The sequence below is a fragment of the Centropristis striata genome, chromosome 18 (genome assembly GCF_030273125.1).
Source record: "Centropristis striata isolate RG_2023a ecotype Rhode Island chromosome 18, C.striata_1.0, whole genome shotgun sequence".
Taxonomy (NCBI): domain Eukaryota; kingdom Metazoa; phylum Chordata; class Actinopteri; order Perciformes; family Serranidae; genus Centropristis; species Centropristis striata.
The window spans coordinates 27,214,952-27,242,840 of NC_081534.1; the positions used below are offsets into that span (position 1 = coordinate 27,214,952).

The 27,889-nt window shown below is 37.6% G+C and overlaps 3 protein-coding genes across 3 annotated transcripts; 2 read left to right on the forward strand and 1 right to left on the reverse strand.

The window, feature by feature from the left end:
- Nucleotides 1-271: 271 nt before the first annotated feature.
- Nucleotides 272-6,536, reverse strand: exoc8 (exocyst complex component 8). The gene is made up of 4 exons (XM_059355669.1): nt 5,281-6,536; nt 4,019-4,272; nt 2,882-3,130; nt 272-1,339 (listed from the first exon to the last, which is right to left on the reverse strand). Exons 1-4 carry the CDS (start codon nt 6,431-6,433, stop codon nt 932-934), a joined length of 2,064 nt encoding a protein of 687 aa, XP_059211652.1. The 5' UTR covers nt 6,434-6,536; the 3' UTR covers nt 272-931.
- An 890-nt stretch (nt 6,537-7,426) lies between these two features.
- sprtn (SprT-like N-terminal domain) lies at nt 7,427-12,654 on the forward strand. Its single transcript, XM_059356499.1, has 5 exons — nt 7,427-8,072; nt 8,788-8,887; nt 9,397-9,525; nt 10,287-10,581; nt 11,587-12,654. Exons 1-5 carry the CDS (start codon nt 7,741-7,743, stop codon nt 12,537-12,539), a joined length of 1,809 nt encoding a protein of 602 aa, XP_059212482.1. The 5' UTR covers nt 7,427-7,740; the 3' UTR covers nt 12,540-12,654.
- A 9,357-nt stretch (nt 12,655-22,011) lies between these two features.
- On the forward strand, nt 22,012-27,249 carry fam89a (family with sequence similarity 89 member A). The gene is made up of 2 exons (XM_059357226.1): nt 22,012-22,386; nt 25,555-27,249. The coding sequence occupies exons 1-2, from the start codon at nt 22,138-22,140 to the stop codon at nt 25,828-25,830; spliced, it is 525 nt and encodes a 174-aa protein (XP_059213209.1). The 5' UTR covers nt 22,012-22,137; the 3' UTR covers nt 25,831-27,249.
- The last annotated feature ends 640 nt before the right edge of the window (nt 27,250-27,889 follow it).

Genomic DNA, 27,889 nt, shown 5'->3' on the forward strand with positions numbered 1-27,889 from the left:
GCCACCAGATTGTCAGTTGGAGCACACTCTGCTGGAGGAACTATGTGATAACACCATTTCTAAATTACCCATCTTTTTTGCATTATATTCTGTAAAAAAGGCTCTATTTGGAACTACAAATCTTTTATTATATAGAGAAAATTCCCTCTATTTTTTTTTTATATATATATAGCAGGAACAAAGACAATAGTGCTCAAAAATCCCTAGAAAAAAAAGTAAGTTGTAAAGTGCACCTTATATCTGTCTATAAATACATAAAACATAGGCTGTGCATGAAGATCTTTATTGAATTTCATGTGTTTTTGTCAAGCACAAACTTTGACTATCATACATTAAACATTCACCAGTGCATTTTCTTTTCAGTCGTCCCTTTTAATCAGTCCTATGAGACTATTTAGTGTCTCCTAACAGTCCAGTAGCATCAAACAAATGAAAGTTGGGTGAGTTTGAATCAAAACATCATTATGCATTACTTCCAACTTAAGCATAAACATTAGCGTTTCACGAGTACGCACATATTTCATAAGGATTTCTGACTAAATCTGTCTAGTCAATTGTGTTAATGACATTTCAGAGAGAACTTTACATCATAAATTTGATCACAATTTAACATATTTATCAAGTTTTTGTGTGAAATATGTCCTCAAGAGCCATGTATTCATTAAAAAAATGAATTTAAAGTTTCATCTTATAGGGATTTCTAATATCTTTGTGGGAATTGGTGCAAATTCAGGTGCAAATTCACTTTTTTACACATACCTATCATGAGGTATCATATTCTGCTGTTCTCCACGATGCATCCTGCATTTTTTTTGTCTTGAAACCTGAAAATAACCAACATCTAGCAGTTATTTATAAAATAGGAGTCGGAGATCAGTCAGTAAAAGAGCATTTAAGAGTTTTTTGGCCACTACGATCCATCTCTGCGGTCTCAGACCACCGACGTGGTGCTCTCCGGGTTGATCCGGACCGGCCTGGTGCTCTTCCTCAGGTCCTGCAGCTGTTTGGCCGGCTTGCCCACGCCCTCCTCGAACCGCCGCTCCACCACGGGCAGCACGATGTCGTGGAGGAAGGTGGCGTTCTGCATGATGAAGGCCTTCTTCTCGGGGTCCTGCTCGCAGCGCAGGCTGTAGTCCACGTGCTGCACGGCCACCAGGATGATCTCCCTCAGGCTCTCCAGCAGCACCATGTGCAGCTCGGGGAAGTAGAGCTTCAGGCCTTCCTCCAGGAAGCTCATCATCTGCTTGGTGAAGGCCACGATGGTGTAGCTCAGGTTCACCCAGCAGTCGTCTCCCGTGTACTGCTCGAAGCTGCTGATGCCGCAGCCGCGCATCTCGTCCTGCAGAGGAAAATATCAATATGTTATATGTTGGTAGCAATAACATATACTTCATCATAGGCCTGTCATGATAACAATTTTTTAAAGACGATATCGAGGGCTTTGAACCAGTAAGTGGCATTTTGGGTGAAAATGAGTTCTATATATCAAATTAAAGGTCTTGATGAGCTCTATCTAGTTGTGCCAAAAAGATGCATCAGAAATCAGCCTGTATTGAATAAAACAACAAAACAACAAAGACCTAACACAAAAGTTTGAGCATTGTTTGGAGCCAGGGGGCGCAAGTCCACTTACGCTCCTAAACTGAAATTAAATTGTTAACCTTTAATAGGGCACTCATTGAAATACTTGCAAATTCCAAATTTCAACCCTAGAGAATATTGGAGGATATTACATACTGCCAGAATGATAAAAAAAAAAACATACGAAATTAATAATATTTTGAGAAAAAAGTTTACGAGATTAAAGTGGCAAATCTATGAGAAAAAAATGCGTAGATTAATGAGATTTAAAGTGGTGAATCTGGGAGAAAAAAGTTGCTTTTTTTACCACTTTTTTCTCGTAAATCTGCAACTTTTTTTTGCACAGATTTGCCACTTTAATCTATTAAATTTGCAACTTTTTTCTCGAAATATTACCTTAAGTTACCAAATATAGTTCTTTGCCTGATAAAGGGTTAAAAAGTTTAAAATGATGAAATGACTATGTATACAGTATTTTAAATAAAATGAAAAAATGAATTATTCATGAAGTTAGAGTGTTTTTAACCAGTGTTTGATGTTTTTGCCATATTTTAAAGATTTTACAAGGTTCTACAATATGATCATTGTGTTAATATGCCATAATATGTTCACTTAACCCATTGACGCCTGAAACGCCTGTAAAACCTCTGGGCGATTTTAAAATAAGCTCCTAAAACCTGAAGTTTTTCTGGAAATTCAACAGAAATGTCAACGCTTCTACTAAATAATAGATTTTTCAGCCTCTGTAGCAGATAGAAATTAAATTCAAAAAGTATTTGAGAGCTTATACAAATACTACAAAACGACGTATCCGCTTTCCAGGCTTCAATGGGTTAAGTACTTACTCATATAAGTATGTATGTGGTTGCAAAGTTGTGGTTTAGGGTTAGGGGTTTATATATCAAAACTAACACCAAAGGCACACAATAACACAAATAAACTCGAGTCCGAGTGGTAGACCAGCAACTTCTGCATGGTAAAATGACTGTTTTTGTCAAAGGAGTTTGGTAGCTTTGACGAGAGCATAGAACAGCTTCAGTAGGTAAAATGCATAACACAATTTACCAAAGTCCAACTTTAAATGTCAGTTTTTTTCCAACCAACAGTCAAAAACCCAAACGCTTGTTTGACTGTAGTATTATTTTTTTTTAAATGAAGAAGTATGAATGAAGAAGAAGAATGCAGAAATATTCAATTGAACAACTTAATATTTGCCTGACATCCAATCCCTTCATAAAACAAACAGACACAATAACAGAAGACCAGACAAAACATAAAAAAATATACATATAAAACCCACCTTGAGTTTGGTCAGAGCCTCGGGGGTCATGAGGTTCATCCTCCTCCACATCTCCTCAGAGTTTCGGTGCTTGGTGGCTTCGATGATGATGTCATTGTAGCTCTGCAGCGCCGCCTTGATGTCTTTGACCAGCAGAGACTGCAGGGTGAAGGTCAGGTCCAGGCCGATCTCCGTCAGCTGCTGACAGTGCTCCTTCGCCACTTTAACGCACTCCGCTGCTGTCGACAGGCTCTCCTTACTGTCAAACACCTGACGGACACAAAGACATACTTTATTAGGAGATTTTTTTGCAATTTCACAAGAATAAATATCAAGGTTCGTACACTTTTTGAGTGGACAAATTCAAGCACTTTTCAAGGATTTTCAAGGTCCATTTTCAAGCTTTTCCAGGACCTTACAAGGGTTGTAAGTTGCATGTTTTAGATGAGTACTTACATGCTAAAAGGGGTAATTTCACTCAACCGTACCGACAGCGATGGTTTTACACTTTTAACAACCAAAAGCACAGTTTGCTAATCTCAATATTCAATTTATTATTTTTTTCATTGAACATGTGATTATCTATAGTCAGACTGCAAGAGAAATACAGTAAGAATTTCAAGCATTTACAAGCACTTTATCCAAAATCCAAGCACTTTTTAAACCTTGAAAATACATTTAAATTCAAGCATTTTCAAGGATTTCAAGCACCTGTACCAACCCTGAAGAATAAGTATACTTCTTGTCAACAATAACCTTAAATCTAAGGGATAAATAAGTTTGCCATGTAGTTTTCAAGTGAATTAGTCATCCCACATTTGTTTTTTACTTGACTCTTCTCTGTGTTGAAGCAAACAGCCATCTTTTTCATTACAGCATGTCAGAATTTACAGTCCAAATCAAAGAGCAGAAAAAAAGAGAGAAAACTTTAGAGTCTAGGCTCAAATTTCCTCTTCTGACTTGCAGTTTAATTGTGTTTTATATGATTCCAGAGCTTTTTAAGGTAATAAGTAATTTAAGGTTTTACGATAATAGCAATACTTTATTTACATTATTTTTAATGTTATCTTTATTTAGATATTTTTTGTTTTTTTATCACTGGTATCATTACCAAAGTATCTTCCTGTCTGTTAGTTCTCTGTGTGAGCCTCTTCCTACCTGCTTGCTGAAGGCGTCCACAAACATCCTCATGGCAGACTTGGACCAGACCACGAAGGCGGAGTAGCAGCCCGTGTTCCCCGCAAAGTCCATCTCGAACTCCTTGGCCGTCTCCAGCAGGCTGGTGAAGAAGATGTTGCAGAGTTTGTGTATGTAGAGCAGCGTGGCTCCTTCTATACGAAGCTGCCGGATGGCCGTCTGGACTGCAGCGGCGCGGTTCTTCAGAAACAACTCGCAGGCCTTAGTGGACTGACCTGCAACACAGAAAAAACATTTACATTGGATGTAAATATTTGAGCAGATGTGAGACAGGAGATTACAAGTCAGATTCTGTCTGATTTTTCACTAAATATCATAAAAAGGAATTTAGTTCTCACCATAATAATACACTGAATACCTAGAAGTGTGGACATGACTTTCAAATTACTTTTTGGCCAATTAGTCAACTATTTTATTACTTTATAAACACAAGTTTTTAAGAGTTTTCCCATGTTTTTGCATGTTTTACTACAGAGAAACCAAATATAACTTAGACTATTCAACTCACACAGTACTCAAGGACAATTTTAAAGTACTTTACTTGAGTATTTCCATTTTATGATATTTATACTTCTACTTCACTACATTAAAAGGCAAATATTATACTTTTTACTCCACTACATAGTTACTTTTTATGTGAAGATTTAACATGAAAAACACATAATTAATTTGAAAATAATTCTTATAAAACAACCCACATAACAATATACTAAATAGTTAAAATAAGTAATACCTTGACAAGATTAAAATGCTGTTTATTTAATGTATCAATAGTAATAATATATATATGTACATATATATAACAATTTGAGTGGGTCCATTCTGCAGAACTAGTACTTTTGATACTTTAAGTACTTACTTAAGTAATACTTTTGCTTATAGTATTTTATAGTGTGGTATTAATAGTTTTACTAAATAGTCTAGTCGTAATTTCTTGAACCCAGAAATGTTGAGAATCCTAAAGTTTTTTTGCAAATGTCATCTATAGGCCTAATGGATGGAATTTAACTTGGTTGCTAAAAGTTGCACTTTGGGCAATTTGCATAATTAACATAATAAGCCAATAAAGTCAAGACACCACAGGTGAATAGGGCAAAAAAAAGTAAAGTAAAGTAAAAAAGTAAATGATCTGACTTCATCCACCACTGGGAGAAACAGTTTTATAGACTCAGTATTTGTTGTGTGAGGTGGTATTGATGATAAAAACAGAGACGAGGCAGGACCTAGTCTGATCAGCTGGGACACGGCCCTCCTGGTCGCTTTGGGTCCACCACGAAGAGACCGGTCCGGAGACAACTCGAACACCAGGACCTCCGTCAGCTGCCGCACGCGCTCCTCCACCTTCAGCCTCATCTCTTTGACTCTGGGCGTGACCGGCTGGTCTTTCAGATACTCGTTCAGCTTGTCCAGCAGGTCCACGGCGCCCTCGAAGTCCCTCTGAGCGATGCAGACGTCCAGATCCTCCGGCAGCTCCTGGATCCACTCCAGAGTCAGGTCCACGTTCTCCTCAGCCTCCGCCGGCTCGTCCTCCTCCTCGTCGAACGGGTTGGTGGACACCTCGGCCCTCACGGGAGACACGGGGACCACCTCCTCCTCTTTCTTGTGCCGGTCCTTGGTCACTTTGTTCTTCTTGGTTTCGTCCAGGATCTCCAGCCACTCCTTCTTGATTTTGCTGTTCTCCGCCTGGAAGATGCGGCTGTCGGGGAACATGAGGATCTTGAACATGTCCTTCATGGGAGGGTTGTCCTTCACGTTGACCACGGCGAAGCTCTCCAGGTCGTACAGGGCGTTGTACTTGTACTTCACGGTTCCTCTGCGGTTCGGCAGCCAGGTGGCGATCAACAGGCAGTCGTTCATGAGGAAAGCGTGCACCTTCTGGATGGGGGACATGTTGTCAACATCAAACTCCACAAGGTCCCCGTTGTAGACCAGGTGCCTCCCTGGGGTGTCCATGATGTTCTTCCCCCCCTCCACCTTCTCCAGCAGGGAGGTGAGCGTCCTCTGCTTCAGCTCCTCCGTCTCCTTGGGGAAAGCAGCCTGCATCTCTTTGGAGGTCTCATCTTTATCTGTGGACAGCAGGGCCTGGGTGATGCTCTCCATGATGCTCTTCTGCTCCGTCAGGATGTGGCTCAGCTGGTACATCTCGCTCTCCAGGTACGAGATCTCTTTGGCCGTCTCGATGAACTGTCTGTAGTTCTTGTAGACATTTTTCTTCAGGTTTTGAGCCGTTTCGTCGGCCAGGTTTTGGATTTTCTGGCGGTGCTCCTGCAGGTCTCTGTCGCCATCGGACTGCTGGGACAGCTGCTTCACGTAATTCTGAGGGTCGAAATTTGGCGATTCGAGCAGCTTCCGGAGTCGGTTCCCCGTTTCCGACATCTTCTGCCGTGTGTTTGTTGACCTATTTACACTAAATGCTCACAAATTAGTGATGAATGTAGACAAGAGGAGCAGCTCATCGGTTCATTTCCGCTTCTAAAACCAAACAGGAAGTTGTGACCGGTTGACACCCTGAAACGTCACGGGATTCACAGAATGACATGGCCAACAAATCGCTTTTTTATTTACTTTTTTTAATATTACACAATTGAATTTTGACCATTGGCTGTATAAAATAGATTTTGATGGTTTAAAAAACAAAAAAATCATACATTAAAATATGACGGGGTGAGAATGTAAGACGAATAGACAGAAATAAATTCAAATAATAATTGCATATTAATAATAAGCGAAATAATATATTTTTAAAATATTTTTTTATAGTATTTAATTCTATATTTATATTCATACTCTACAGGCAATATGTCCTTACTTTTTTATTACCGTACAATATTTAATAGTTTTTATGTTAACATTTTTTATAATTAAAATAAAAGGGGCATTTGGTTTGTAAATGTAAGCTAAAGTGTATAGTAGTTTCCCATTCTCGATCATATAGCTAAGTCAAAGACGCTCTTTCATCATGGCGTTTTAAATTTAGATTATAAGACTTGATTTGTAGGTAATTATAAATTATTAACCTACAAAAGAAAAACCCCGAGTGCTTTTTAGTTTGGCCAACTACTGGAAATAAAGAGGACAACAATTCCCAGAATGCTTTGCTGTGATTCGAAACAAGCGGAAGTTTTATCAAGTGTGCGAGAATTACTCAACTCTAAACCGGAAATAACTGTCATTCAAATATTACAACGATTTGTAACAGCATTAGTATACTACCCTCAGTTATAGAAGAGGTACAAATATATTTTGCTTAAAATGTACTTCAAAAAAACGAAAAAAATACTACATCGTCAAAGTGAAAATATCTTTTAAAATTACAGTAAAGACATATACTGGAGTTTTATTTTGAAATCCCTAACGGATATTCTATGATTGCATTGTGGTAAACTTGACGCACCAACCGTTGGCGCTAGCTCTGGACTGACAGCAGTAACACCTTCGTCCAGCATGAATATATGAATGTTTTTAATCGAATCATGACATAAAATCTGAGTATTTGTACGGGTTGTACATGTTTTGACTGTACTCTTGCTCTGGTGAATTTGTCACTTGTTTGAGAGTCCTGTACAAGCTACGTTAGTTAGCCAGTTAGGTTAGCTTCAGCAAGCTAACTCAACGTAAACAACAGCTACGTGGCTAGTTAGCTACCTCTGCTTACGTCACCTGTTTCTAGTGTTTCTGTTTTAATGGATGCGGATTTGCTGCTCGCCATCCAACTTCAGGAGCAGTTTAACAATGAATACGAGACGTCATCATTTTCATCTAGCGGCTTTGATGATAATGACTTCGGACAAAGCAGCAAGAAACGAAAAGTGGAGGTAGCCGGAGGTGGCAGCGATGTTGTTCCCTACTGGAAGCCGAAAGCGCAGCCCGAGAGGCCGCTGTCCATCGTGGACTCGTCCTGGGAGACACTGGACCCCAACCCCGATGTCAGAGCCATGTTTCTGGAGTTTAATGACACGTTTTTCTGGGGGAAACTCAGCGGTGTCGAGGTGAAGTGGAGCGCAAGGATGACACTGTAAGTCAGGGGTCTCAAACTCAAATGACCTGGGGGCCGCTGGAGGAAGTATCAAAATGACCAAAAATAGACACAAAATTACTTTAAAAAAAGACACAAAATGACCAAAAAATACACAAAATTATTATTTTTTAAAAAGACACAAAATTACAACAAAAAAAGACACAAAATGACTGAAATAACACCAAATTACTTTTTAAAAAAGACACAAAATTACTAAAAAAATACACAAAATGACAAAATATAAGTCTCAAATGTTAAAATATGGGATTTTCCAATGTAATCTGGTGGTTCTAACAACTATTTTAAAGTTAAACCTTAAAAATAAGACAAACATAGTTACACATATCCTCAAATTGTTAATTTAGTGTATCACTTTTTGTATCACTACGCTTCTAATGCACAAGGTCATTTTTGACCCACGTGTGTAAACTTGATGTAATAATACAAAAACTATATTTCTTCAAGTATGAAAGGAAAAATGGCTATAATGATCTGTTGTAATAAAAAATACATATTCAAACACACAGCCAGCATTAAATAACATGGGAAATTAACGTGGGTCATTTTTGCCCCATGTTGTGCATTAGAAGGTGTTTATATGTGGTGCATCAAAGGGTTATACAACACAGTAGACCAGGGCTGTAGGGTGCAATTATCTTTCTAGTGTGGTTAATGAAAGGACTGTCGGTCTCTAATGTTTTCTTTTTTGCAGGTGTGCTGGTGTTTGTTCTTATGAGGGCCGAGGTGGTCTATGTTCAATAAGACTCAGTGAGCCTCTGCTGAAGTTGAGACCAAGAAAAGACCTGGTGGAGGTGAGATGAAAGGTTACATTGATGTTCAATTTTCAAAAGGGATTTCATCAAATTCCTCTTTGACATCTGTTATTAAAAATATATTTTTTAAATCGGCAGTACAGAGAAGGATTTGCTTCAAAATAGCAATCCCTTTAAAGATAAAAAGATGAGAGTAACACTGAAAATAGACCACACAGCTGAGTATCATTTAAGTTTTCTTTACACTGGTACAATTACTTGTTATAAGGCTTGAAATGTAAACAAACGGTTTTCTTATCATGGCATTAGATGTTAAAATTCTGAATACTTAAAGAGGTAAGCAAGAAATTCCCTCTATACTTAATAACAACAATTCATCCTCTTAATGTCAGAGACTTTTTGCCTTCAGCTCCCATGTTCCAGCTGTAAATGTGTGTCAGTGTATGACGCAGATTATTAAATGCAAAGAAAAAGAACAAATGTCCTTCCTTTGACAGAATTTCCCAGATGAATCATTATTCATTATTATAATTCTTTTGTTCCCGCAGACTCTCCTTCACGAAATGATTCACGCGCTGCTGTTTGTGACCCAGAACAACAGAGACAGAGATGGTCACGGCCCTGAGTTCTGCAAACACATGAACCGGATCAACGATGCCACTGGGACAAAAATATCTGTAGGTGAATCTTCTATTACATGTTTGACACATCGTCACCCTGTTAAAATAATCGGCTAACTCATTTTTTCAAGTTTTGCAAAAAACACAAAAAACTTCACCAAAAGTGTAACATATGACATTTATTGATCATTTCACTCAAAAAGGATGCATCAAAGGATGGCTATTGGCATAGTCATTACACTGTGTGTAAATTATGTAACTTAAGAGAAATAAATGACTTAGGCAATTTTTTGAACATGCCTTTGTGGCTTAAGCAAGATATGGTAACACTTTATTTTGAAGGTGTCTACATAAGAGTCACACAAGCCTGTCAGAAACATGACATGACAAGTATCATGAGCATTAATGTTACTTCAAAGTGTCATTAATGTTCATGACACATCCCATGTCATGTTTATGACATGCTCATGTCACTCTTATGTAGACACCTTCAAAATAAAGTGTCACCATATCTTGCTTAAGCCACAAGGCATGTTCAAAAAATTGCCTAAGTCACATTTTATTTTGACTTAGGCATAATAAATCTGCTTAAGTCACACACTTGACATAGGCCATTATCTTAAAGGGGTAAAATCACATGATCTGATCAACTGAGGATGTAGGCGATTTTACCATAGGTGGCTATGAGGAGATGATTTAGGCAAAAAAAAACCAATTTTGACAAAAAATGACTTAAGCGATTATTTTAACAGTGTGACGATATTTGGCTGATATTGTCTTATCTTGTCAGAAGAAAATAAAGTTTGTCCTCTTCTCAGGTCTACCACAGCTTCCACGATGAGGTTGATGTGTACCGGCAGCACTGGTGGAAATGTAACGGGCCGTGTCAAAACCGCAAGCCCTATTTCGGGTTTGTGAAGAGGGCCATGAACCGGGCTCCATCTGCTCAGGATCCTTGGTGGGAGGACCACAGGAGGACGTGTGGAGGGACCTACACCAAGGTGAAAGAGCCTGAAGGATACGGCAAGAAAGGCAAGAAGGACAGTAAAAAGGACGGGAAGACCTCGGAGAAGAAGGCCCCAGAAAATGGAAAGCCTACAAGTACAACTCCAGGTGATGAGCTTGATCCTCTTCTGCATATTCTTCTGAAGTAGCTATTAACCTTAAAAGGCAGGAAATATTTTTTATTTAACCCTCTGAACCCCAAGTATGGAAACTGCACAATCAGTTAGGTAAAGTAGAGAACATATAGTCAGAAAGAAGTTTAATTTTCCTTAAGAACAGCTTGCAGTTCTGTTAATTTTTCGATTAATTTTAGTCACAACAGTTCGTCTCAGCTGAGTCATTCATGATTTCCCGGGTGCACTGTGAAGCTCAGAATTGAATGTTTTTAAGTGGATCTGGTTAGTGCAATTTGTTTGGCAATATTTTATTTGGATTAAATATCACTACTTTAAGATTTTATCTTGTTATTTTTTCCTGAGCGAAGTGGTTGTCCTGCACGGTTCATTCGAGGAGATTCATAAATTTGCCCATCTGATGATTATTTCTGTCTTTACGGTTTCTGGCTATGAAAATAAGTGTAATTTTGGCACTTTTTTTTGTTGAGAAACATGCCTTTCAAACCCAGAACTCATTACTCGTGTGCTGGGAATATGACCTTAAGATTAATTAAAAACAAATACCACAAGATTTTAGGGTTGTCACGATACTAAAATTTTCAACTCGATACCGATACTCAGGAAATATTCGATACTCAATACCATTTTCGATATCACAAGGATAAAAACAAAGACCCCAAAATTTAACAGAAATATTTTTATTAACAAGAAAAATGCAACATGTAAAATTTAACAGAACCACAGGTTAAATATTTATAATAAAAAACAGTAAAACAGCAAAAAGAAACTGCAACTATGATAACAAGCTTCAGATACTGAGTATTGTATCCGGATAAAAGGTTTTAGTATCGATACTTTTTTGAGTATCGATACTTTTTTGAGTATCGATACTTTTGACAACCCTACAAGATTTACATAAACACAAAACATATACTCATCCACATACATCTAAAAAAAGTCTGTTTTCTGACTCAAATTTGCTTATTTTTCCCCTCAGGTCCTGGATTACAGGACATAAGGAACATCATCCCATTCAGTGGCAAAGGCTTCCTACTCGGAGGGAAATCACAGTCTTCCACATCTTCTCAGTCACCAGTAGTGCCTTCATCTCCACAGAAACCCTTCACCCCTTCATCTCCAGCGAAAAGTCTCACCTCTCCGGTTCGTCCTAGTCTGAATAACAAAGGAATCTCTCCTGTCTTTCCCTCCGGCAGACCAGCTACCTCCTCGGGGCAGAAGCCCCCTGTTAAGAGGTCTGTCGGTAACACCAGAGCTTTTATCAACATCAACGGCTCACCGGTGAAAATCCCCAAACCCCACAGCAGCAAAGCAGCAGATAAAAACAGACAGAAGTCTATTCAAGACCTCTTCAACAGTACAAACCTCAGGAGGTCAGAGAGTCAAACCTCTGCCTCAAACACACAAACCAGAGATTCATTGACAACAAACAGTACATCTTCCATCTTTTCTAAACAGGGAAATAACCATTCAGCTTCCTCTCCTGGAACATCTAAGCCTAGTAGCCATTCTGTAGTTTCTTCAGGAACCAAAGGTAGTCCTGGTAAACCAACACAGTCAAAGTATTTCAGCCACTCTAACAGTGACGGTACATCAGGTGCTGCTGCTGGTAATCAGGCGTCGAGGAAGAGGTCTTGGGACGACAGCAGGAGCTCCTCCAGCATCTTTGACTTCTTCCAGAAGACATTAAGCAGCAGCTCAGCAGCGTCCAGGGAGACGAAATCACCTGCAATGCAGCAAAGAACTGCCACCGCCACTGCCACCTCCTCTTCATCCTCCTCAGCTTCCTCTCTTCACAGTATTCCCTCCTCCTCCTCGTCTTCCTCCTCCTCTTCCTCCTCTGCGCTGATGGTCAGCTGTCCTGTGTGCCAAGCAAAGGTGCAGGAGTCAAAGATCAACCAGCATCTTGATTCGTGCCTCGGAGCAGGTTGAGACAGTGACAGGGGACATACAGTACAGGCCAAAAGTTTGGACACACCTTCTCATTCGATGTGTTTCCTTTATTTTCATGACTATTGACATTGTAAATTCATCAAAACTATTAATGAACACATGTGGAATTATGTACTTAACAAAAAAGTGTGAAATAACTGAAAACATGTCTTATATTCTAGTAAGCAAAGGGTGGCTACTTTGAGGAATCTAAAATACAAGACATGTTTTCAGTTATTTCACACTTTTTTTGTTAAGTACATAATTCCATATGTGTTCATTCATAGTTTTGATGCCTTCAGTGAGAATCTACAATGTAAATAGTCATGAAAATAAAGAAAAACGCATTGAATGAGAAGGTGTGTCCAGTACTGTAGGTGCACTAACTAACTGAGTTTCAGAGAGTTTGCTGTGTTGAGGTCATCTGGTGTTGCACAGATTCTCCTTTTAAGTGAAATGATTCCACTTTGGTTTTGAAATGAATGGCTACACACAGTTGTTACCACCTGATTGGATTGTTTTCTCTGTGGTCGTCAGTTTAACCTCACTGTAATTATGGTGATTGTTCTCTCAGGAGAGCCTGTTGTAAGTTTGTGCCTTAGTGTACCAAGAGAACAGCAGGGCTTCACAGATAATGTCATTTAACTGGATTTTACTTGAATTAATTGTCATTTTACTCAGACAAAAAACACACAATTTCAGTCAATTCTGTCTGGGACATGTTCCATGAAGCCAGTTTACTAAATAAGCCAGGCTTATTTTATTTACTTTGACTCATTTTAAGTTAATTGGTTCCATAAAGCAAATTCAACATCGTAAGATGGGAAATTAGTTGAATTTGTTTCATAGAACTGAATTGTTGGTGTTTTTTTGTAAACTTGCTGGTGGCAAGTGCGACTTTATGTATCGGAAACTGAAGCATCCTTGTTTTAACCATGTTAAATATTGAAAGGACAACATTTTTATAGAACTTTCTATCAAACTGATCTGTTCTGTAGTTTCACTGTAGGGCTGCAAACAGCAGTATTGCAGTATTGAAGCAACTGATGAGACTTAATTTGATCGATATGAAACCAGAATCTGCAGAGCTGTGTGTGCAGAAAGGTTATTCCAGCCTCCTCTGGGGGCGGATGGATGGATGTGTTGGCTGCTTCCTGTCGCCTGCTGCATCCTTCACCTCAAATCTGCATCTGCTGTCCTTCAGACAGCAGGAGACACTGACTTGACCTCTGCTGATCTGCAGGAATCAGATTTCAAGCTCGCAAGCTATTTATTTTCTGCACGTTTTCGCATTCACACTGCAGGGTCAGACAGTGCACGGAGACACTGATGTACTTCATCAAGCAGATCTGCAGGAGAAAGACAGAGGATGTTCTTTTATTGACATTTTTGTATTTTGGAAATGCTGATTTTACTGTTAAAGCATATCTATGTTCCACTGTTATGTGTTGCATTTGTTTTTAAGGCTAAATATATTTAGATTTTGTTGCCAAATAAAATATTTCTACTGTTCTATTTACCTGAGAATTTTGTGTGGAGCATCATTCATGCCAGTATGTAACTGTTAATAATCTAGATAGATAGATAGATAGATAGATAGATAGATAGATAGATAGATAGATAGATAGATAGATAGATAGCTTTATTCATCCCCGAAGGGAAATTCGGTTGACACAGTAGTCCAATATTTAAGTCAAATAAAATACAATAGAATAAAATACCAAGGTAGAATGAATAAAAACAACAATAGAAAAAACACAGAATACAACAAGGACACTTAAGGAATTAAAAAGAAGATAAGTTGGTGGGTAAGGTACAGTGGCAAGATGATGGTAATTATACTGATGATATGGTAATAATGTTATAGTGACTAGACAGTATATAATATGTAATAGTAATATAATAATATTTCACCTCAAACTATTGAAATGATATATTACAACAACACTTGATGAATCTCAGGGCTTGTACAAACTCTGAAAAGTTTGGAAAACACTTAATTTTACCTGTTTACATGTTAAAAATGCTAAGTCTCATATAGAGTGCATCAAAAAAACAATTGAAGACCACGTTGAGCGCTCAAAACTGTTCATAGTAAAAGAAGTTTCACTGAGAGGAAAAATCTGAATGAGAGTGTGTAACAGAGCTGCTGGGGGAGGAGGGGGGGTCAGAGGTCAGTCAGGGGGGAGGCCAGCTGCTGATCAGGACTACGCCCTCGTGTCCCTGCAGGACAGACTGGAGCGAGGCCAGCAGCAGTGACAAAGCCTGTCAGCATACAGCCATCCCACTTCAATTACCACAGTCTGCTGCTGCTCAGATCTGTGATTACCATCTGGCTGCACGTGCACAGCTGATGTGCACCACACTTTGAAGTGAACAAGATCTGAGAGAAAGCAGGTTTTTCCTCTGATGTTTGAGATCCCAAAATGTGACGTTCAAAGAGGAAGAAAAAGGATCTTGCTTTGTTATTTCCAACCTTCATTGCTGGAATAGATAAGGCACGTTTCTGACGTTTGCACTTGGAAGTAACGCCTTACAAGGAGAAACTGAGAGTGAAATACTGGACTTGAAAGAGCAACAAGTCATTTTAACTTAATTTAACCTGATGAAGGCCTAAGTGAGCACAAGTGCAGTTCCCTGTCTCCTTGATCATATCCACTTTTATGGTGTGGCAGACGTCTGAAGATCATTTAAAGACTGTTGATTCATATTAGAACATAATTTGTCCATAAATGACAGAAAAACACCATATTATGGGATTTCCAAAAATTGGACCGAAACTAAAATAGCATGTTGTTTTTTATCAAAAATGGTGAAAGTTTAAAATTCCTAAAAATGATTTTAAAAAATGACTTTATTATAGTCTGTTGATACATATTAGAATATAATTTGTCCATACATGACAGAAAAAGACCATATTTTCACTTGTCCAAAAATTGGACTGAAACAAAAAAAGTCGAACTATACAGAAAAACACCATATTATGGGATTTAGAAAATTTGGACCAAAACAAAAAAGTTATACTATAGCATGTCGTTTTTTGTTAAAAATTGTGAAATTTTAAAATGCCTAAAAATGATAAGAATGACTTTATTAAGTACCAATACAACAATAATACTCCAAGTATAAGTAAAATCCTACTTAGGTATATGCATCAAAATTAGGATATCAAATTTTAAGGTATTTGCTCTGCAAAAAGTGGCTCTTGTGACTAATATAATACTAAATATTGTTTTACTAATAATGGATTTATTCTTGACAGATAAAGTGTATATCTCCTCAGCACTTTTTTACTCACTTCCAAATATATCACAATGAAAATAAAACCACAATTAGCAGAGGATTGTGTCCGAAAACAAAATTATTACAACTTTATGGGTGTCCCTGTATATCCTGCTGGGCAGTTTAATGTAAAAATAATATATGATACTTTATTAGTTGATTCAGGATTTGTATTAATATAAAAAAACAAATTGACAAAAGCTATCAAAGACATTTTAGGAACGTAAAACATACTAGTTTTTCCTGCAAAATTGAGCAGAGTAGAAGGATAAAGTAGCTTAAATTGGAGAAAAGTGTCAGTAAACCCAGTAAAGTGCAAGTGCCCCGAAATTGTACTTGAGTAAATGTTACTTTTCACCACTGCTGAAAAGTAACAACAAAAGGTAGCTGTTGAATAATTGTAGTGGAGTAAGAAGTACAATATTTCTTCTGAAAATGGGGTGGAGAATAAGTTAAAAGTAGCATGGACATATTCAAGTAAAACAAAAATACCTCAGAAATTGTACTGAAGTAGAGTAAATCTGCTTTGTTACTTTCCCATTGTCTTCTAAATTCAGACGTTGTTGACAAGGGGAAGAACTTGAAGGCAGCAGACACATTACCACAGTGAGAAATAATCTGTTGTTTCCTGACTTCAACAGGAGGAAGAGGCTGTTTTACCCATCAGAGCAGAGGAATGTCAAGTGCATTTTGAACCTGAACGCATAATTTAGTGTTTTTATTATATTTTATTGCATACATTGATTCCACATATCGTCACACTGTTAAAATAATCGCCTAAGTCATTTTTTGTCAAAATTGGGTTTTTTTGCCTAAATCATCTCCTCATAGCCACCTATGGTAAAATCACCTCCATCCTCAGTTGATCAGATCATGTGATTTTACCCCTTTAAGATAATGGCCTATGTCAAGTGTGTGACTTAAGCGGATTTATTATTCCTAAATCAAAATAAAATGTGACTTAAGCAAGATCTGGTAACACTTTATTTTGAAGGTGTCTACATAAGAGTGACATGAGCATGTCATAAACATGACGTGGGATGTGTCATGAACATTATTGACACTTTGAAGTAACATTAATGCTCATGATACTTGTCATGTCATGTTTCTGACAGGCTTGTGTGACTCTTATGTAGACACCTTCAAAATAAAGTGTTACCATATCTTGCTTAGGTCAGAAAAGGCATGTTCAAAAAATTGCCTAAGTCATTTATTTCTCTTAAGTTAAATAATTTACACACAGTGTTATTACTATGCCAATAGCCATCCTTTGTTACATCCTTTTTGAGTGAAATGATCAATAAATGTCATATGTTACACTTTTGGTGAAGTTTTTTGTGTTTCTTGCAAAACTTAGTTACTGAGTTAGGCGATTATTTTAACAGGGTGACGATATACATTATTTAGTGGTTTTACATTATAAAGCATACCAGTATACACCCTTTTTTCCTACAATTACCATACGTCATCCTGCTCCCTCTCCCCTCCAGAGGCCCCTCAGCAGAGGAAAACTCACGTCAGTGACAGCAGCTGTTCTTACCGGACACTCTGCTTCCCTGACCTGCTGCACACTGACACACCGTAGGAAGCTGACCTCCCACACACACACACACACACACACACCACACACACCACACCACACACACACACACCCTCCCTGCTTCCCCTCAGACCCTATTGTGTCTCTCTGACAATGATGCATCCCAGACAAGCTCCAAGTTCAATGCAATATTGTTCTGCCGACTGCTTGGGGCTGAAGCACACTTTGGGGTGATTGTTTCTGGTAGAGGCACCAGTTCTTTTCACAGCAAAGATCATTTATCAGCAAATTATATTGCTTATGAATTTTAAATATATTTTTGCAGTCTGTATTATGTAAAAATATTTCAAGTCACCAAACTCCAGCAGCTTTTTAAAGACGAGTTATGCTCTTTTTTTATAATAGATGCCATATCCGTGATTTAAAGTGTAGTGGAAAACCTCAAATGACTTATTTATTATGGCAAATATTAATAGTACATTCTGTGCATGGTGGAAATACTATTAGGCACTTACTAGGCAAAGCAAATGTACAACATTCGTACTATTTGTCTGCAACTAATGCTAACTTTAATGATCAGCTATTCTGTAACTGAAACTCTATACTTTCCAATTAATCAATTAATGACTTTATTAAATGTTAGAATAGTGAAAAATACCCGTCACAATTCCCAAAAGATAACATGGTGACGTCTTGAAGTTGCTCATTTTGTCTAAACAAAAGTCTAAAACCCAAATATATTCAAATAACAGTAATATAAAAGCAGAAAAAGGCAGCAAATCATCATATTTGAGAAGCTGGAGTCGGCAAACACATGACATTTAGTTTGATAAAACGCTTAAATTATCATTTAATTATCAAAATTGTGAGTAAATCTCCTGCTGATGGACAAATTGTATATAATCTTTTATAAACAGATGTTCAAGTAGCTTAAGATAAGACACAAAACAACATTAAAAACACAATAAGAAGAAAAATATCAAAATAAAGTAAAATGAAGGTAAACAAAAGAGAAATCAAGTGCTCTCGTGTGCCGACATGAGTGCTTCATGCAATTTTGTTTGTCTTTAGTAAGATATATTGCTTTCCAGCAGAGACATAAGCGGATATATTTATACCATTATTAGCCGGCCTACGTTAACTGATGCATTGTGCTTTTTAGCAAGGCAGATTAACAAAAGCCTGCTACGGTTACAAGCATCCCCAGGGGGTGCCATCATACGCCTAATCCTCTGATCACAGGGGGCAGTGATGATGATGATGATGATGATGGTGGTGATGGTGGTGATGGTGGTGATGGGTCCTTCTGCTCATAAAGCCCTCACTCCAAACAGATTGTCCTTGATCAGTCTCGTTAAACTGTGCAGCTGTGGACCGTTAGCTGATGGCTAATTGTTCTGAGAGCAGGATTAGGCTGTATGCACAGGGGTGTGATGCTTTAAAGGTCGAACATATAATACTGTGTTGGCTCATAACATTAATTAAAATGGTTTAAAAGTAATATAGTAAGTTGATTATCCATCCCAGACCAATCACAGTTAATGGTTTTGTATTGTATGTCCACATTTAGCATTCTGATTATATTTAAGGTGGATTTAAAAACAACTTTGGTCCTATTATTGTTATATGGAGCCTGAAACTGGCAAAACTTATAAACAGAGAAACAGTATAGATATGTGTGTTATAGTGCATTTAATGGTGCATTCACAAACTCCTTGGATGGTCCCAGTTTCCCAAGTCAGGAAGGAGTTCTTCCAACTACAAAGTGTTTATAAAACTTTCCTAAAATCAACATTTCTATCGTATTTATTATTTATTTTAGGATTCTTCCATCCACCATGTTTCTACCAAACATGACGTCAACTTAGCAAGTCGGGTACAAAAATGTTTCCAAGGTATTTTTCTGACTTGTTTGGGCGTTTGCATGAATTTTCCCAGTCCAGAATTTTTCCATGGAGCCAACAAGCTAATATACTAACTAGCTTTAACTAGCTTACATAGCAGTTAACACACCAATAAAATAGTTAGATATTTATTTAACTATTACCCTGGCTAACTTTACTCATAAAACTACACTACCCAGTGTTAATAATTTATGTACTGTACTGGATATGGTTGTAGCATTAAGTAATAAATTATTGTAACCGTAACGATACCTAAAAAAGCAAGCTAATGCTAACAAAGTTAACTAGCTATGGCTAACTAGAAGTTCACAATATGCCACTATCTTATTATTATTAATTTGGTGTATAACATAATAAATTGAACTTTATTGTTTATGTTTTGTGTGTTATTAATTTAACTTAATTTTTTCCCCAAGTATCAAAGAAATATCAAAGGAGTTAGCTAGCTAACTTCCTTATCGTTAGCTTCTAGGTAGCATTAGCTAGTTAGCTTTTGTTACTAACTGATTGAAGGAAAATGATAAAGATTTATATTCCTTTTAAAACTCTATTTTAATTACTTAACTTTAAATACTATTTATTAAAGTTGTATTTCTGACTTGTCTCATGACCTTCCACTACATTTTGTGTATTTCAGGGTTTTATAAATATCAAATATATGCAAATTTATACTATTCCTATTAAGAAATTACAATATCTGCCAGCTTTAGAAACAGCCAATTAAATTTTGACCAATACTTTGATTTATGAAAGTTAAATATCATCAAATATTTATTTCTTTGTGTTTTTTTTTTTAAACTTGACACTTGGCTGTTCTGCGGGGTAATTATAAGAACCACATTACGAGTATTTATGTCTTAACTGTCTGTGGGGAAATGAGTCAAGTTTAATTTATTTCAGTAGAACGATTAGAAATACCAGGCTTCAGGCGTCATCCATCTGCCTGACTCAGTGTGTGTGTGTGTGTGTGTGTGTGTGTGTGTGGTACAGCACATGCTCCTCTTTTGCAGAGGAGCGTGTGTGATGCTTTTGTGTGTTGATTTCAGGGTTATTGTTGTGTTATTGTTGTGACGGGACTGCAGGCTGGGGGGGAAGTGAAGCCCACCATCTGTCCTTTATACTCTAAACTATTGTCCTGCACACACACACACACACACACACACACACACACACTCCCATCATGACCTCAAACCCTCTGTCTGCACTCTGCTGGGGCAAAATCTATCAGTTCATTTTATCATAGTGACTCGACAGAACACAATTTCACATTAAAACAATAGGCAGGCATTTCAGTTTAATGTTAAAAACTAAATGTTTCATTATTGGAGAGAGAACATTACACAGGTTATTTCACAGTAAAGATTAATACATTCAAAAGATCACACACTTGAATAAATATTTTTTTAAATAATTTATTAAATGTGTATTATGTGAAATGAAATATGAATTAACATGACAGTTGGGAAAAAATAGACACAGTTTTCCTGCCTGTAAAGTGTTGGCAGGGAGACGCCCAACAGCCACTGTGTTAAAAGGACAGGAAGCGGATTTTACTACTCAGCCACAATCCAGCATCATCAAGTATACCACAATAACATAACAAGACCGGAAGTCACAAGTCTAAATAAAAGCTGAGTACTTTAAATGGAATGGCAGACTATATTGATGGCTACACCACAAGATATATGTCTTAAATTTGATTTGTATTGGTGATCAAAAGGTTAACACCACCATAGTCTGTGAAAAATTTATTTTAGCATTGGTAGTAGTTTTCAGCCTGGAGATATTTTCACAAAATGACCTGGTTGAAACCAAATAGCTAGTATTGTTTTGATTTTATTTGGCACCCACAAAATGTCAACACCACATTGAGACCCTCAAAAAAACGAAATATAATTTTGCAGAATTTTCTCCAAATCATTTTATCTTTTTTGTTTTGTTTTTAATTGTCAGTGTTATTCTTGCTGCTATTTAATAGTAATACTTTAAGATTTTTTTGGAGTGGGATGGTTATCAAAATACTGCATGATTAAAATAAAAGACACATGTGTACCATATTAAGTAATTAATTCATCATTACCTATTTACATGAATTTGCATATATAGTCATATGTATTTACTTTTTGTCTTGTTTTTCATAAATTGTGTGTTTAAGTTATGCACTATGGATAATTGTGTGTCCTTAATAAATCATAAATAATTTTTAAAAAACATCACTTTTTTTTTTTTTTAGCATTTCTACATTTACACATTTTTGTCAATATTGAGCAGAATATATTCTAAATACAACCATTTTTTTCTAAATTTTTGACAAATTATGTCAAATGTGTAATATACCACAGTGTTGTAATGTAGACGTGGATTGTATTTTTTTTTCTCATTTTAGTTCACAATTATTTTCCTGTATATAATCAGATTTTTATGGGAAGAAAATTACTGGTTACACCAACTGACACTGGGTTAGATCACGTAAATGACCCATATATCAATGGATGGAGAAGGTCAATTTGTAAGGTGGTCATATGGTACACTGGAAAACCAATATGTCTATTCAAACCTAACCCAGCATTAAAATGAAGCTTTGTATTGAGACATTTAAAAAATGCTTTCAGAACCCACTGCTTTTTAGTTAAAAAAATAAAAATCAACGGTGCTTTTATTTTGATACTCGTACCGGAAATCCAATAACTTAAATCCGGGTAGCTTGACGTGGCGTCGCTGGCCGCCCTGGGCAGAGAAAACCACGGCTGTTGCTCGGTTTGTTTGGTGCGGGAGGCGGCTGTTTATTCTCAGCGTTTACAGGATTTAATCACTCAGCAGTCAACTTCGGTGTTGAAACGCAGCACTTGTTCGCTCAGCAACTCACGGGACAATGAATGGTAAGTCAACGAACGGTTCGCTGGGGGGGATGGCCTGCATCGAGGGTCTGCCCCCGCTGCCGAAGAGCCTGAGCGGCTTGCTGAACTCGAGCGGCGGCTCCTGGAGAGAAATGGAGAGGATGTACGTGAAGAAAACCATGATCCAGGACGACCTGAGCCGGGGCAGGAACAACACCGACAACCTGCTGGCCAACAAGCCGGCCAACCTCGACGCTGCTCTGGCTCTCCTGCGGAAAGAAATGGTAACAATTCAACCACTGTGTTCATTTTTATTTGACGAACAGAAAGTGCTCCGTTTTTCACCCCTGGTTTGTTCACGCCGTTTAATCCCTATGTGCTGCATTCGCATACAGCCAAATTCCCTAAAGAAACTCGGGTACTTTGGTGTTTCCTGGCTTTTGCACAAACTTGCACTCTTTTTAGCACCCAACTTAAGGCTTTTACAAACTAATAGAGTCTCCTGGTAAATTCGGCATGCATACAATTTAACATAAACCACATTTTATAAAGAACATGTCTACTTTCTGGTATGGATCTCGCTTTTCCAGCAGCAGCCCTCTTATATATTAGAGCAGGGATGGGCAACTTAAATACTGGAGGGGGCCACAATTTTTCATGTTCACTACCACAGGGCCACATATAGGACCGTGCACTTAACCAGATATGATGAAACTGCAATTTTAAATATGTTTACAGTGCAGTAACTTCACATATTTCATGCTCAAATGCATGTATAACAGTATAAATAGGAATACAAAAGGTTTGAAGCAAACAAAAAATAACCACTTACTGTGATTTTTTTTTCAGTGCAAGAATAGCAGACCAACATTAATTGCAAGAAGTAATTTTGTGCATTTTTACACTGCACTTTTAAGATTTCATGCTTAAAAAAAAAGCCCAAAATGACTAGCCTCTTTGTGCATTGTCATCAGCTCTGTTTTGTGATTAGTATGTCTGCCGATTTTATGGAAATGACCTATTGATTCCTAAAGTGTGGCTTTCTATATGCTGCTCAGTGTACAAAGTCGTTTGTAAGCATGACAAGATAAAAAGCGTTTTTTTGCAAATGAAGTCTGGCATTAAGAACCCCAGAGTCAAAAGAAACCAGGATAAGGAACAGCTTTGCACTGGATGAGACAATTTAAGCCACTAGGTTCGTGCTGATTTTTATTCTAAGCTCAATTTAATACCTTTTTAGCTTCTGTATAATTTTTTTCATTGCACACGAGCAAGCATTAAACCCTGCAGTGAGCTAATACATGTCACATTTATTGAGGTGTAAACAGAGAAAGACTTATGGCACACTCTTTCACACTCCCTTGCCTGTGGCAGGGATTTTTCATAACAGAACCAGACCAGATTTCATTGTCAGGGCAGACTTCTTAATGGTTGTTGGTCAATACATAACAACAGGCTGTTTCTCATAGCTAGTAATTTAGATGAAAGAGGTTAAACTGTTGCAGAAACTTTATCCCTTTGCCATTTGGATTTTTGTTACAGGCTTTAGTAAATCCTATTTCTGCCTCACATGCTCCCCCCCCCCCCCCCTCCCTGCAGCAGCTCCCTCATTACTGCAGGCTTATTGCTTTTATTGTTGCTGTTAATGTATTACTATGAGTTTGCAGTTCATTGTCTAATAACTTGTTTTGGTCCAATATGTTAGAATCTGCAGGCCGCTCCTCTGGTTTATGGAGCAAAGCGCTCGTTTTCAGCTGTTTTTAACTGTGTCTGACTTTCATGTCTGCCTCTGTAGTTTGTGTGCAAGACAATGCAGTGACCCTCAGTTCATACTGCACTGTCAGCTGAGTGGTATGCAGTAGAAATGCCCTTTTCAACCCTGTCAGAAGCCTTTTTTTAGCCCTGAATATATAATGTCATAATGTCAGTTAGGGGTGCGTGCAACTAAGGATTATTATCATCTCCTGTTTATCCTGTTTTTATATTTTTGGATGAAAGAAAAGTTCATACAAGACATGATAAAGTCAACACAAACCATCAAGCTTCACTTGTTTTGTCTGAGCAATAGTCCAAAGATCAAACTGCAAAAATATACACACATGCACCAATATTGAGGTTTTAGAGGCTGCAACCAGTCAATTTTTTTGACATTTTTCTTTGTTAAATAACTTAAATGATTTATCAATTGTAAACATTTTGTAGATAATGTTTCTCTTGATCAAATAATCAATGGATTGACTCTTTGTTTTAGCACTGTTGGTGTGTTATTGATGTAATTTGACTAATAGGTGTCTGAAAAGCTGAAAACATTATCGATTTTATTGCTTTTTTGACAAAAAAGTAATTCAGTAATTCCTTTGTTAATAACTTAACCATTAAGATACAATGACATGCTAGTTCCAGCTTCTTAAGTCTGAGGATTTGCTGCATTTCGTAGTAAAAAATAAATAAATATATCAGATTTATTAAGTTTTGACTGGTGGTCGGACAAAATGATGACATAATGATTATCTCAAGAAAGATCTTGTATCACTTTTACTTTTAAAATCATTGTTTAAAAGCAGATTTAATGTTTAGTTTGGGTGTTTTTGATACTTTATGGTCATGCATGCATGTGCATACAGTTGATTTTTGCAGTTTGTGTCAGAACTACACTACACAGCTTCGCATTTTTCCTTGTAGCTGAAGTTAGTATGTATATGTACACTACCGGTCAAAAGTTTTAGAACACCCCAATTTTTCCAGTTTTTTATTGAAATTCAAGCAGTTCAAGTCAAATGAACAGCTAGGGAGGGTACAAAGGTAAGTGGTGAACTGCCAGAGGTAAATAAAAAAGGTAAGCTTAACCAAAACTGAAAAATAATGTACATTTCAGAATTATACAAGTAGGCCTTTTTCAGGGAACAAGAAGTGGGTTAACAACTTAACTCTATGGAGTCTTGGGCTATTTTGTCCATTTTTGAATTCTTTTCGTGTCTTTGTAAGTCATTTTGTGTCTTTTTTTTGTCATTTTGTGTCTTTTTTTGGTCATTTTGTGTCTTTTGGTGTCTTTTTTGTCATTTTGTGTCTTTTTTTTGTCATTTTGTGTCTTTTTTTTTGTCCTTTAGTCCAACATAAAATGTGATTTTGAATCTTTTTTTTACTTTCAAAACACTATCATGCTCAATAAAGGATTTTAAATGTTGCAAATGTGCATTAATCTCAGAGTACACTGAGACATTAAACTGCATAATTTTCAATTAAATTCTGGAAAAGTTGGTGTGTTCTAAAACTTTTGACCAGTAGTGTATGTATATATGTATATGTATATATATATTTTTTGTATTATTGTTTGTGTGCCTGTTAATTCACAGTTAAAAATCATTGTCATAAAAAAATTGTTGAAACAAATCATGAAATGACTCCACCATAAATGCGTATTAATCCTGACCCTGCTGCCGTCTCTCCTCCAGGTGGGTTTGCGTCAGCAGGACATGTCCCTGCTGTGCCAGCTGTGGTCGCTGCACGAGTCCATCCAGGAGTACAAGGGCAGCTGCCAGGACCTGAGCGCCGCCTCCTCCTGCATGATGGAGAACGGCTACTTCGACGAGGACGACGAGTACTACCCGGAGCCCGGCGCCACGCCCACCGGGGAGCAGCCGGACGGAGACGTCGGGGACGGCGCCGCCAAGAACGGGAGCCTCGGCGGCAAAGACGACAGCTGGGACTCCTTTCACGTCACCATCTGAGGCCTCGTTCTCGGCCTTTTTCTGCAGATGTATGCATATTTTTGGGGGTGAAAGACCTGAGAATGAACTAGATGGTTAGCGATAGCAGCTTATTGGATCTCCAGCTTGCCCCCTCAGGTGAAACACGCCCCTGCTTGTGCTGCAGAAGTTTTTTTTTTTTTTTTTGCAGCGCGACCAGGAGCTTCATCAAACTGCAGAGCTGATCGGCCGGCTGCTCTAAAACTCAGGAGTTGTGGATGGATTGTATTCGAAGGCTCCATATACTCAAAATTAGGCAATATATATATAATTTCTTTTTATAAACGGCTCTGCTGCTGCTTCTATATCCAGTGGTTTTGCTCGCCAGTCACCCTTTTTTGGCAGAACCTTTTTTTTTTTTACATATACAAAATATATGAACAAAGTTGTATTATTTATTATATAATATAAATAACAAGATATTTGCTTTTCCTGTTACTCTCTCTCTCTACGGAAGTTTTGTACTGCAACTCTACCCGGCAACAAGGGTACAGCATTTACAGGTTGGGGGAGGTCCCGAAAACGGGGCTTCAAAAGTGAACGCACAGAGGACGGAAGACCTGAACTCTGCAAACGTACGATCGGCCGATGGAGACAGTGTGTGTGTGTTACTTTTTAAGTGGTGAAATCATTCATTTATCTAAATCCAGAAGGTCTGAAGAGAAGTTTTCAGACTTCAAGAATGGAGAAAGAAGAGGTGAAGTCTTCGTATCGGCTCGCTCGCAGTGTAAAAATGCTTGAAACTGAGTGAGTTTCGGTGCAGGAGTGACACTTTTCTGCCTTTTTTTTTTTTGTTTCGACGGGGCAGATATTGCTCTGAAAATGTGAAATGTTCAAAATGCTGGAAACAGTTTTAACCTTCACAGTGTTTGGATGCATTACGGGCAAATTTTCGCTGGTTTGGTGAAAGGCCCAGATGGTTTCGATCTGGGAAAGTTCTGTTTTCTACTCAGCTGTGGATAATCTCTTTCATGAAGCATCGACTGAGGAGTTAAAGCATAATCCTAGCTTATTGCAACTTGGTTCTCATAGTCATTGCCGTCATTCCTATCAGTAATAACACTTTACTCCGGCTCTGAAATCTTGGAAGTCAGCAGTTAAGTTGCGCAAAATCATCATAACTGACAGAAACGACTATGAAAACTATTAAAAAAATAAGGCTGAAGTTATAATCAACATCAACACAGCCAGGTAGCAAATGTTAACTAGCCAGCATTGATTAAAAATAACCAGGAAAAATGACTTATTCTGCCATTTTTTCCTACATAACCAGCTTTGAGACTTTTCTTCTAAATATGCTCTATCGAATAAATGTTGCCAAGAAATGAGAAACTGTGATCAACTTCTCGCATACTTGCAGTTGGATTGTCTGTTAATATATCACAGTGACGTTAAATCTGATGGGGAAAGTTCAATTTTTGTTGGAACTAATGTGTTCTGTTGTCACGGTAACCTTCAGATGTTGCCGCATTGTAAACACAGAGCTGCAGGCTTGGTAGCAGCTTTGAGCTGAATACAGGGTACTTTCTACTAATACTTTGTATTTTACATTAAACTGATGCTGTGCAGCATCCAGCAGGTACCTGGAGTTCCACTATACAGGCTCGACACCAGGCTGGACGCGATTTAACTTACATCTGAGGCATGTAACGGGTAATATACAGGAATATATCCATCCGTTTATATGCTTTTCACGCATATGGATATCATTATACTGTTTCAACTTACCTGCAAACTTTCTACAGGCTGTTTAAGTATCTGAGCCTCCTAAAACTGAAGTAGATGGAGAGTTTATAATACAAGACAACTAAGAATATTGTAATACGGGCTTACTTTTGTGTCTTTACTATGTAATAAAACAAAAGATTTGAGCGAAAAACGTTGGCCGCTGCAATTAAAAAATGTTTTATTGCAAATTTGTGATAAAAAATGTATTAATATGAATCAAAAACTTTTAGTTGCAAATCTAAAAGTTTTGCATTTGAATCAGACTCTGAAAACTTTAATGTTTGATTTGCATTTATACATTTTTAATCACATT